A 13,469-nucleotide genomic window follows, 5' to 3' on the forward strand; every position below is an offset into this window, starting at 1 on the left:
GAAGGTGATGCCATTATTCTCTCTTTCTTTGAATAGAAAATGTCCACGAGTATAAAGAAGTATGTTCTATGTTCTACGAGCTACTACAATGCACAAATCATCTTAGTGTGCTTTATCTCATATCCCTCTCAACTATTTTTTCTCAGTTATGGAGAAAATGTACTCGAAAGAATGGAACCCCTTTTCCTCCTAGTGGCCCAGTTATAACACAACCTAATAGCCTATTGGTGGCTAGGTTAGACTACCTCAACTCTCAATTAGAGTTAGAATATATACTCTTATATAGACTTATTCAACGTAATCAAGTGTTAGCCCCTTTTCCATGCATTATGGGGGCTAACATGGCATCCTCTCAAATTATGGTGGTGAAAAGAGGAAGATCAACTTCTAAGTGTCATAAATTTTGCATACAGATTCTAATTGATTCAATTGATGCGTTGTTGCAAAGCACTGTGTGTAGCATAGGAAAAAAAATGCAAAACACTGAAGTGGAAAATTTTTACTCCAAAAATTATTGTTTGATTCCTCAAAGCACTCTGAGAAGGTCTTAGAAACTAATTTGCCAAACTAGGTCTAGTTGGTAAAATGGGTTATGTGAGCTAATTTCTCCACTTTTTCCACTTTGAAATCATTCATATGGATGACAGACAATATAATGACCCAATCTAGATAACTTCAACATATTAAATTTATCAAAAACTCAAATAACTTCAAGGACCCCTATCCTCATGTAATGAGACCTTCTAGAAGGTCAAGTAGCCATACTGCTTCATGAAGAGACTTGTCGCTTCTTTCATCATCAAGGACAATCCTCCTTCTACTATCCACTACATCCCCTTTGAAGTCAATAACATATTCTTGTTATCAATGACAACAATATCTGCAACAAGTGGTTCGTAACATTAATGATTATTAAGGCCATGATTTCAAACATGTTGTAATGTTAAAAAAAAATAGGTCTTATTGCTAGCACCCATATTCATTTCAAGCATTGAGTTTTAGGAAAATTAAAATGAAATTGGTTTTCAAGGCCACAATTTCAAACAAGCTATAATTCTAGTTCCCTAAAAGTTTGTGATATTGGGAGCACAACTTATTGCTTTGAGGGTCATTTTAAGGTGTTTGTATGCAACTTTATGAGGATTTAGGCCATCATGGAAAAATATTGTCATTTTAAGCTTGGAAAAAATAGCGATTATGAGAGCAACCCTTTTTTCTTTGGGGTTGATTCTAGTGTATTTTACTAAAAATAGGGGTATTTAATGACACTGTTTTCATTTTGAGGTCATAGTTTTTATCATGTAGATAATTACGTTATTAATGATACATGGGTAGGGCATACTATACAATTAAGTCCACCATTGATAATATTTTGAAAAAATGTTGCCAAGTTTATTATTGTGCACTATATATGTATTGTTGGTGTGATGCTTAGGGCATGCTTATTGGTGGGAAAGTTCTAAAGTCATGAAGAAACATGGAATTTTAAAAAATATGAGCTTTACTAGCCTTCATGCATAGGGAAAGGGTGATGGATGAACCACTCACCCACCAAGAGAGAGGATAATGATGAGAAAATTGAATGACCCACACATTCAAATAGGTAGAGGGAGAAGGTGAAGAAGTAGAATCGAATACCTCAGCTCATTGGACAGAGGGTGAGGGATTTATTCTTAAAAAATCTCAACAAAAAAGACAATAACGACGTAAAAGAATCTCAACAAAAAAAGACAATAACGACCTTGAATGCCAATTGATCTCAACAAAAAAAGACAATAACGACCTTGAATGCCAATTGATCACACTGGTGGATGTTATTATAGTATAAACACTACCTATTAGAAAAATAGATTTACCCAAAAGTCTGATACAGATTATAAAATGCACTTCAGAGTTTTTTTATTTAATTATGCATCGCTTTTATTGATCAAAGATTAGCCAAAAAAAAACATTTGTAGAAATGAGGGGAAGGTAAACATATCTCAATAGGATAATGTGGAAAGTTACTTTAAATTTTGATTTAAAACTATTATTTTAATTAACGATAGGTTTAAAAATATTTGAATTGGATGATGTGTCACACAAAGCAGAAAACATAAAGAAACTTGAAAAGATTGTTTGAAAGCTACGTGGAATAGAGTAAAAAATTTATGAAATTATTGCATAGAGAGGAGATACATGGATCAAAAGGTGATGAATATGATTTTTTTCTTTTGATTTTAAGAGAGTTAATCAGATTTTTGGAATTCAATTCAAGAGTTTATGGAAAGCGCTAATCAGCTATTTCTAGAGTATTTAATGTCGGGGGATATGCACGCAGCTTAGTCCGATAACATACGAAAATCAAAATATTAGTTAATGTTGAAACTTGGCTTTCACATATTATCGCGTTAACCGGCGTGCATATCCCCAGACATTAAATACCCTGGGGATGGCTGGTTAGCTCTTTCTTGCGGTTTATGGCCCTTGCGGCAGTGTCTGTAATTGCTTCTTGGCGAAATCGTCGACGTTCTGTCCGCTGAAAAAGGTATATATATATATTATATATCTTGTCTCCTCCCGATGGAGTTTATTTAAACACAATTCATTTATATATTTCAAAAATCACCCAAAATTTATCAAAGTGAAACTTGACATCGATGAGATTGAATGCACCCCTTTATAGCATTGAACGCATGTCGTTGATATTTATGGAAATGGATACATACATATTAATGGTCGATCGGTGGTATGGATCCTTTACGTATGGGGCCAGGCCCGCCAATTCCCTCAACTTTTTACCCACCATGTCGGCGTTCATGGCGGGACTTCACTTGTGAGCTGTGAAATGCTTCGCTGGTTCTGATCATTTTGCTCAAATGAAACTCTGCCGCAACTGCTTCATTTAACTTTTTCTTCGGCGTTCAGGTTTCCAAATTCCAGCCCGGGCATCAATTTCTGCTGGAGCTTTTGGGATTGAGATTGAACCATTTCCATCTTTAAATCAGAAAATGGGTTTCGAAAAATACGATTTGGATTTCGCTCTGGTCCCTGCAGGGCTTCTTTTGTTGAGCAGCTACCATGCATGGCTTCTATACAGAATAAAACGCCATCCCACAACCACTGTGATCGGACTCAATGCCCTCAACAGAGAAATCTGGCTCGATACAATGATGGCGGTAAGTCAATTCCCTCATATTCCCTCCTCACTGGATTGGATTACGAGACTAAATAATTGGTTCTTGAATTTTTATTTGTTTTTGCAGGATGGAATCAAGAACGGTGTGCTGGCAGTTCAAACCCTGCGGAACAACATAATGGCCTCCACTCTTCTTGCATCCACGGCCATCACTCTCAGTTCCCTCATCGGCATACTGGTCGGCAGCTCTGGATCGGGGGGCGCGGCCGCTGCTATTATATACGGAGATGACAGCAGAATGGGGTATTCTGTCAAGTATTTCGCCATTCTTGTTTGTTTTCTGATAGCATTTCTGTTCAGTGTTCAGTCCGTTAGGTACTATAGCCATGTCAGCTTTCTCATAAATGTGCCCGCTGGCAAACATGGGCAAGGGCACTCGCAAGGCTATGTGAGCCAAGCGTTGAATAGAGCGAGCTATTTTTGGTCTTTGGGGCTCAGGGCTTTCTACTTCTCCTTCCCTCTTTTTCTCTGGACCTTCGGCCCCATTCCCATGTTTCTCTGTTGTTGTATCATGATTTTCACCCTCTACTTCTTGGACATTGCAACAACTTCGTCTACAGAGACATCTCTGTTGCTTTCTCTTCCAAGAACTCCAAGAACTGTGGAAGAGGGGTGTTCCCCAATGAATCAGGGGAATGGTAAGGTGTAATTCATATGTTTTCATTATTTTTTTAATAAAATATATCATACTAAATGTATCTGTAGCCAGCCTTGATTATCTGTTTGAAGTTGAGGGATTGTTTAGGGTTTCAGTTTATTGTGGCTTTGTATCACCCAAAAGAGACAGATGCAAACTCACAAAATATTCAACCCAAAAAGGAGAGGGAATGTTATGCAAATTCTAACGATACGGTAAAAAGAAATACAGCCAGGTGCAAATCCAAGGCATATTCAGGAGAGTAATGGCAGGTTAAGAAGGAAGAAACCAGGGAAAATTCAAGGAATATTTAGTAAGATACATGTCCTTTATGCTTGATGCTTGGCACTGATGCTAGTTGTCGTTAATGTCAACAGATACCGTTGGCAGCATATCTGACAAAACACAAAAGAAAACTTGGTTGGAAGTTCATCTGACAAAAGAGAGTTTATTCTTGAAATTTTGGCTTTTTTGGACACACAAATTGTTATAACTTGATTGGAATTCATCTGACAAAAGAGATTTTATTCCTGAAGATTTGGCCTTTTTGGGTACATAGTTTTTTTATAAATTGTAAGATGATTCAATTGGAGTGTACTGCAGAATATTTTCTGTCTTTCTTGCTACTTTCTCAAACGCACCGGATGAACTCCAGGCTTATTCAACAAACTAAGCCCCAAATGATGGCGACTTAGTATTCAAAGGTAACAAAGATATTTTAGATATCAGAAAGTCAATTTTATCATGGCTATGCATCGTACAGGCTCTTTATCACTCAAAAAAGGTACAATAAAAACTTGAAGCACGAGGATTTGCAGCTGATGGCATCATCTGTACTGTTGGCCGCCATTTCTGTTATATCCTACGATCACAGGCATGGAGGTCACCATTTTGAACTGGAAAATGAGCAGGGGAATTTAAGAATGGCCAGCCGTTTGGTTTAGTTTGGATCCTAAAACGGACACCAAAGAAACGGTAGGATACTTTAAAGAATGGGTTCAAAGATTGTTGTTGTAGCTGTATGAGATGTTTGCTTATGGACAGTTCTTCCATTTTCTCTAGTGATATATAATCTTTTTGTTTTTTCTTCTAAATGGGTAAGCACGAGAAGTCAAGAATTTATTAATCAAATTAAAGTTGTCAGAGAACTTAGGCCTCTTTACATGTACGGCTTTGGACAAGTTTACCGTGGAGGAATTGCCTGGTCACTGGAATTTGGTTAAAAAAAATTTAACAAATTTTGTAGAAATTTGTTTAAATTATGTTTTTAAAGAAATAATAAATTAAGCATCATTACAAATCTGGTTTATTATAAATTTTGAAATTAAAATCTGGTTTATTATAAATTTTGAAATTTAACAATTTTAATTTAGATTTACAAAAATCTTACCAAAATTTATCCAAATATGAAATCTGGCTTATTATAAATTTTGAAATTTAACAATTTTAATTTAAATTTACAAAAATTTTATGAAAATTTATCAAAATATTACTAGAATTTTCATAATCTTTAAGAAAGACCATTTAGACCAGAAAAAAGCAGTCCCGTTAGACCACGGCCATGCCATTTCTTTTTGTCTGTCTGGACATGCTGCACGATTTCTGTTAATAAGAAACTTGAAAATTACTTTTTGTGAGTAATCGGTCTCTGATTGCCCGTCAGATTTCCAAAGGTGTAATATGTCAAAGATCTGTATCACTCACTTTGCATCTATTACAATAAGAATAAGATTAAATAACGGCAGAGGAATAATAATAATATTAGGACTATATAGACAATAAGAATAAGCTACATAGTAGTGAATCTTTGCCTCATAAAGCAAAAGATAATAAAAGTATAATGGATAAAGTATTTGAGTATTAGGTGTAAAATTGGTTTTTTTTACTAAGGAAAATAGTATTGAATGTTTTTATTATTAAGTGTTTTTGGTTGCTGCTGAATTGTTTAATAATATGTGGATATAAAAAAAGTTATGAGTATTGTTTAATGAATAAAAATTGATTTGTCTATGTTGGACACCTAATCCTAAGTGGGTTAGTGTGGAAGTCGAATGGACAAAAGGAGTCCAAGAGACCTTGGGATCTGAAACCCAAGAGTCACATATTTGTACTATAAATGTATATCTGATGTTAATAAAAAATGTACTCACTGATTTATCTTTCCTATTCTATGTTTCCCATGTGTGTTTAACATGGTATCGGAGCTGGTACGTTCATAACTTTCTCAATATTGTGTAAGCCACTTGTTTTTGTGGCCTGTGTAAACCAACGCTTCTATCTCTTAATGAAGCTTGTGAGTTTGTGAACATTTGTTAGGATAAATTCATATTACTCATTAAGATTGAAGTCTGTAGTGTGGCGTGAGTGCTGGTTCATTGGTTCAACTATGCGGTTCATATCTGTGTTGATTAATTTGCATGAAACGTTACCTTCAATTATGCGTACAGAAATCTTGGGAAATCAATGCGCCCAAATCTGAGGCACACGTTACACTGCCAGCCACTCCATATTCAAGACGTTGCATACGCAGACCTCATAATAACACTGTCTGCCATCTCTGCTCTCTGTCTGCCTGAAGGTCTGTCCATGAACGTTTACTGCCTCTGCCATATGCGTTTTAAAACCTGCCGCCTTAGACCAACTTGGAAATCTGTGTAGATCCGTTGATGGTATATACGTTACCTCGGTCCCTCGGCCTTCCTCCTCGTGTGTAACAGCTTTACTGCCATAATATGCTCTTCTGCCACGTTCCCTGCTAGACAGCTTTTCATGTATGGAGATCAATCATATCTTGCTGCAGAGATCTTATCCGCTTAAGTGAATGTGCCATTACCTGGTTCGCTCTCTTTGTTTGGGAAATTTATTGAACTGTTGTATAGCGTAGAAGGTGGAGCTGCGCCTTTGTGCACGGTAACTCCATTTCTCCATTTGCCCATCATTCTCTTCTTTTGAGAAACTGTCCATTGGTATGCATTGTGCACGTTGGTCAAAATATTTTGCTTGAGACATTCATGGACCCTCCTTTCGTTGTAAGGAGACAATGCGAGAAGCATTGCAACGAGAGGTATGATGTTGAACATTGTATTGAGACGTTATTAAATCCTAAAATTTGTGTTTGGGAGGTGAAGAGTTGAATGTGAATAGTGAAGGAGCCGCTACATGAGAGATTAGATTCCCTCCAAACTATTGGCATCGAGACACCATTTCAGTAAAAATGAATCTACTCCATATCTGTCTTGATTTCCACTCAGATTTGCACTCAAACGCTCAGTGGAGAACCCGACTTTACAGCGCTCAAGAAAGAAGGCGGATCCCTCTGGTGTGGTCGATGTAACGCCAAATAATTATTGGAAAAAGTATCAGAGGATGCCAGGTCTGGGAAATTTTCCATAGCCTGTGAGCTCTGCAGTCCACGTTATTTATTTGTTAGGTTTCTTTATTTTCCCCCATTTCAACTGTTACACATCAGTTTGAGAAACTACTCATTCTGCGTGACTGTTGTGCAAGAATCTCATCTAATTTTCTTCTTGTTGCAAAATCCACTAAAAATATACAAGCTCTCTCTGGTCTCGGGCAATCAAAGATTGTGAAGAGCGAAGTGGCCCAGCGGCCAATGACTTTGTAGAAATTGGTCAATCATTTATATCGGGGTTAAATTTGAATGTGTACATACCTACTGGAGAATGCGAATCGATATAAGTTGTCTAAAATTTATTTCATCGTCTGCAATTTCGCAATGCAATGTGTTTCCTGAATGTTCAGAAATTAAACTATGAAGTGTGACTGCCTTCGAAAGGAGTCCATGCTAAATAGGAAAAGATGCATTCTGAACATTATCTCTAATACAGTCAAGAAGAACAGATATCACATTGCATGGATGTGCTTCCATAGAAGCTCGGTGTTGGCGTTGGCTGTCCAGGTTCCCGCTTTTGTAATGTTGTTCGCTTTACAGGTGTGACCATTGATTTTTGATTTTCATGAACAACAACACCACCAGCATTTAGTTTCGGATTTTCATTTCGTTTTGGAACAAGTGGCTTTCGCACTGGTGTACGCTTTTCTGCAAGTGGAATTCTCGACGGAGGTTGACGTCCTGACATCAATTTCTGCACACGATTGTCTTTGGTTTCAATGTCCTTCTTTCTTTGCAAGATCATTCCAGAGACTCACTACCACTGTCTTCTTGCTTTCATCTGCAATTGTAATATCACGCTTGGGGATTTCTTCATTATTGCTCTTCCGCCTAATGCTTAGAACTGGTGATACACTCTGAACAACTCCAATGACATCAACAAGATCGCTTGAATTGACATATGGACCAAGCTCATCAACCTTGACAAAGTTGTGCTTATATTCTGGAATATGGGTTCCTTCCTCAACTGCTTCTTCAACTTCTGAATTTGCATGCAAAGTCATCTCATAATCATTTGCTACTGTCTTGAATATTTGTCTGGTTTCCTGTTATATTCTATTTTGGTTCATTTGCAACTAGTAAAAGGTGTTTTACATTTGAAGCAGCAAGCGATGGCAGAGTAGAAACAATTTTCTCTCTTTAGCAGCCGCACCATTCCTTGGATTCTGAACATAAAGCTTTGGTCACATTACGAGAAATAAAGGAATTGTGCCACAAACTACAAATTTCTTGTCTCAAGAAAACAAACGAAGGAGCATCAGTTTAAAGTTACACAAGAATGTTACTGTAGAACTCTGCATATCTGTTTTATAAATTTTTTGAGGGTTAATGCAGATCGAGATTTGCTAGAAATGAAAGGCAACAGCTTTGTTTTGATGTATCGAAAATAAATTGTCAAAATAAGATTTCAGAGTCAGTACTCCTTTGGCATTGGAGAGGGGACTCGTGAGCAGTTGATTCAAAGCTCGCCTCGCTGACTTCATCTTCCTGATCTGAGCCGAATTATAAAGTGTTTGAGGAGCTCAAACACAGTTATCTAGTTACTTAATATATTGCTGCTGGTTGGTCTGTTGGTATTCTGGGTCAATTTCTACCATACCAGAATGAGTTTGTCACAATTTGGATGCCATTTAGAGACTATTTGTGTGGCTGTATATTCTTCTCATTAGCTGATACTGAAGTGTTGATATACGAAGGAGTATTTGAAGGATCCAAACAAGTTTGCAGTTGCTGCTGCCCCAATTGTGGCATTGTATTTAAAACTCATTATAGTGCATTGATTCCTTGATTCCACTGCTGCATAGAGATTTTGGTGAGCTGATTGTAATCTTTTTGCACACTGATCATTTGCTGACATTTATAAAGGATATTGCTGTGTTGAGTAGTAGTGATCAGTTTTTTTAAGGTGTAAATCAGACATTAAAGGAAAAATGGCCAGAACCAGTGAAGTATTACAGTTCCTTAAAACTCTGATATTATCTACTGTTGATGACACATTACAAATCAGCAAAGGATCTCTCTCAGAAATTCAGACATGTTTACAAAATGCACAGGAAAAGATCGATTTTTTACAGATTGAATCACAACTACAACAAGAAGAGCTACATCAAAATAGACACCATTCTGAACCTGTTTTTGTTCAGAACATTGAGACAACCACCCATCAGCAGCATGTTAATAATGGTACAGTTCATTCAAATAAAGCAGCAGTTGTAAATGCAGATGCAGAAACTCAGTCTGCACTTCCCAAGCCCATCATCATACCTTGGGAACAGCTTGTCCACAACAAGCACAGAACTGGTCTTGGATATGACAAGGACTTGTCCTTTCATATTCCAGACTATGCCAAGCCCATTCAGTTTCAGAGTGCTGGATTCATTCATGACAGTTCACCTGCTCCTTATGACAGTTTAGCGTCAGCTGTTCCGGACTCTGCCCCTCTTCCACAGCAACAACAACAACAACAGATTGTGAAATGCCAACATTGTGATCGAGTTGGCCATTTGAAAGATCACTGTTTTGATCTTCATCCATGTAAGCACTGTCATAAAACCAGTCATTCTTCACATAGATGCTTCAGAAATAAACGTCCTGCAAGAACAAAGATTCATCTTGGATGGATCGCTTCTTGGCAATGGGCATCAACAGCCAAGAAGATATTCCAAACGCATGTCAGAACTTGTTCCAGAGTATTGAACAGTCTTGCAGTTGAGTTTTCTCCATCTTCTCACCTTGTATCTGACAGGGGGGGAAATGATGGTCATCTACAAGCTTCAAAGTCACATCAAGCGAGCCTGAGCCACAACCTGCCACACCAGTTTCAGAGTTGTAGCCAGAGACAAAGATGCCCGGGAACAAAATTGAGAACACTTCCTCTAGCATAAGACTCCAGCTTCTTGCCAGTTTTGGAAGAGTTCCAGGAATTGCATTAAGCATTCCAGAGTTGTTAGTTATCCTTAAACCATCATAGGTTGAGACTTCCCTTTTCAGGTTAAAGTTTTACCTTTTATGCGGGGTGAGACCTCCCTTTTATGGTTGAAGGTTTCCCTCTTTAAAACAATAGGATCACTTCCTCTTGCAGAAAACTTCAGTTTCTTGCCAGTTTTGGAAGAGTTCCGGGAACTGCACTAAGCGTTCCAGTGTTGGTGGTCATCCTTAAACCACCGCCCTTTATACCAACATTTCATAGAGCACATTCAGCCTAGTGCTGCCATGCATTTTTTGCACATTTTGTATTACAGCTCTCTTCTTGGACTCATACATAACCCTTCGGATTAAGGGGGGGAATGTTGGACACCTAATCCTAAGTGGGTTAGTGTGGAAGTCGAATGGACAAAAGGAGTCCAAGAGACCTTGGGATCTGAAACCCAAGAGTCACATATTTGTACTATAAATGTATATCTGATGTTAATAAAAAATGTACTCACTGATTTATCTTTCCTATTCTATGTTTCCCATGTGTGTTTAACAGTCTAATAAAAATTTAATGTAAAATATTACAAGTATAGTCCAATTCATAAAAAAATTCTTCTCAGAATCTAGTAACTAGCAATTGTGGCAAAGTTGCAAAGAGAGGCAGATAGGTTTGTTAATTTGGCAAAGTTATATGAGAAAAGGCATTTGTAAACATGTATGCCATATATTTTGCATTTTCTAACGTAGCAAGATCAACTTTTTAATATGAAAATCTATGCATTAGATACCAGCTTTAATTAAAACTAACTATTACCCACACCCCAATTGAAAACTGTAAAAGTTATATTTATGTTTGTTTTAAACACAGTGGCATTGCATTCATGGATAATTGAGAAAATATTAAGAAGAAAAATATTGAATCAAATAGATTCATTGAGTGTAATACCATGATATAAAATGTGGTTGAATCAAGAAAGTTATTAACATCACTATTGCAACGTATAACGCAGACTGTTGTTGGATGAGGGGACAAAACAAAAATTTGAGACCAAAACTTTCAAAAACGAATGATGCTCATTGACAATGTAAATCGTTACACATTTTGAGCAATAGATGTTCAATATTGACAACTTTATATATTAGATGAATATTGTTAGGCCAACTTGTTCCAGGTTTTCCATACATATCCTTGCAAAACAAAAATTTGAGACTAAAACTTTCAAAAAAGAATGATGCACATTGACAATGTAAACCCGTTACACATTTTGAGCAATAGATGTTCAATATTCACAACTTTATACATTAGATGAATATTGTTAGGCCAACCTGTTCCAGGTTTTCAATACATAACCTTGCGAAATATCTCTTTCTGAATTCTACCAAAGTATGGGATAATTAAGAATGTTAAGCAAAATAATGGTAAATAAGTATTTTTCTTAATTTGCAAGATGTTTGGGCAAAGAAAATCAATCAAGTAATCAATCAAATAAATTGTTTCAATATATGTTTGGATTAGTTAATATGCCCACACAATTCACTCAGTCAATACATGGGTAAAGTTTGAAAGGATGTGTTCTTAATTTGTTTAAGTAGTTTTGATGACATTCTCTATACAGTTGTTGTCGATGGGAATTAATTTTTATTTCTTTTATTTTTGAAAAGTAGTTATGAATCCTTTCTCTATACATTCATTGTTGATGGGATTTTTCTTTTCTTTTATTTATTTTGTAATCTTTTCATGTTACATGGACTAAGCATGCCAGTGAAATGACGTAGAACTGTGTTTTCCCAAACAAGGATGCCAAAATATTTTTGGTGAAATTTAAATTTTAGTTTGAAATAGTTCTTGCTCCCTGGTCCTTTCTCCACACAACACCGCCGAATTCAAACATCATTGATTCATTTCATAGGAATACCTAATGTTGTATCTCATTGACTTTCTTAGAGAGATGTTAAATTTTGGTAGATCATTTTCTTGTTAATTGTTCTTTTGAAATGGTGGTTTTGTTTTGATCTAAGTGGTTCAAACAAAATAGAACAAAATAACCAAAAGTGGTAGATCTAATCAATACCTTCTTGGGAAAAATACCTTTGCTTCCCTAGAAGAGATGGAGGAGGAAACAATCTTGCCAAACGACCTCTTAATGATTGAAATGGTAGCAAATTCTATAGGAAAAAAACATGCGCAAAGAGAAAGACATCATATGAGCAGCCAAAGGAGACAACAACAATATTTTTTTTAACCTTCCTAGGGTAGATATTTTTAAAGGGGGTGAAATGGCAACAAATTATTCAAGCAGAAAACACGGGAAAAAGAGAGACATTAGAAGAGAAGGCTACAGAGTTATTTTTTTTAACCTTTCTATGGTAGATAATGTTAAGTGTGAAGCCAAATCGACTTGAACTGTGCAAATGATGGTGTCAACTCCCCGACAATCCGTCGGCCCAGCCGTCATCGCCACACTGCCATTATCTTCTAGATCATCATTTGAATCACATGCAGGATTCTAGATCCTCCTTCCGCCTCTATATATTTGTAATTTCTCTGGCCAAGGATGGAAAGCCAAGGCCCAGGCCTGTTATGTAATGTTAAGTGATTTCTGTTCTCTAGTGATTGTTTTATCTATTTTGTTGTTTCCGATTGAGTAATCATGTTATCTTGCTCCATTGTCTGTGATGTTTTTGTCTATTGCCGGAATCATTTAATTTCTCTTGTGCTTCTTCTCTAACAACTATATCAGAGCCCGTAAGCAGACAACTCCGTACCCCAAACTCTGCAAGAAACTCGTGGTCCTGTAATTCTGTGGAAAAAACAATGTTGTGTGAAGCAAGTGATCTTTTTCTATGGAGAAAGAGTAGCAGAGTGGTGGTGGAAGGCCTTGATGCAGGAGAGTGTGACATTAATACAACAGAAAGATTGATTATTGAGAAGAAGAGAGTGAAGACCCACGTCCAGGAATGTGGAAACTAAAACACGGTCTCTACAAGAAAAACGAGGCCATGGACCTATGTTGAAACGTGTCACTGGAGTTGAAACGTGGAGATCTGTGGAGTTTAGAGTTGAAACCATGGAGTTCGTAAGTTTTGTTTACATCAAGTTTCCACGTATAGGTGACTCTGTTTTTCAAATCAACCTAGCCACTTATATATGAAGTGTGAAGACTTTATGTTCTTTTTAAAGTGCTATGCATGTATGTGTGAACTTGAGTGAAAAGTATTTTTTTTTTTAATTTATTATTATGATTTCACACATGTTTAATGTTGGATTTTTTTTTTTTTTAAAACATAAAACTATTGTTTATTAAAAAAAGGAGGTTTATTGCTTG

The 13,469-nt window shown here is 36.6% G+C and overlaps 1 protein-coding gene across 1 annotated transcript; it reads left to right on the forward strand.

Annotated features, from left to right (window-relative positions):
* The first annotated feature begins 2,853 nt into the window (after positions 1-2,853).
* LOC149161034 (uncharacterized) lies at positions 2,854-3,827 on the forward strand. The gene is made up of 2 exons (XM_089434759.1): positions 2,854-3,158; positions 3,246-3,827. Exons 1-2 carry the CDS (start codon positions 2,991-2,993, stop codon positions 3,825-3,827), a joined length of 750 nt encoding a protein of 249 aa, XP_089290885.1. The 5' UTR covers positions 2,854-2,990.
* The last annotated feature ends 9,642 nt before the right edge of the window (positions 3,828-13,469 follow it).

Source organism: Pinus tabuliformis, chromosome 5_2 (assembly GCF_031772625.1).
Source record: "Pinus tabuliformis cultivar Carrire ecotype Pingquan chromosome 5_2, CPIR1, whole genome shotgun sequence".
Lineage (NCBI taxonomy): Eukaryota > Viridiplantae > Streptophyta > Pinopsida > Pinales > Pinaceae > Pinus > Pinus tabuliformis.

What these genes read in the sequence shown, in the direction of transcription:
- LOC149161034 (XM_089434759.1), top strand. Translation starts at nt 2,991, where the DNA reads ATGGGTTTCGAAAAATACGATTTGGATTTCGCTCTGGTCCCTGCAGGG. An exon ending in GGCTCGATACAATGATGGCG is followed by an intron (nt 3,159 to 3,245) that starts GTAAGTCAATTC and finishes TTGTTTTTGCAG; the next exon opens with GATGGAATCAAGAACGGTGT.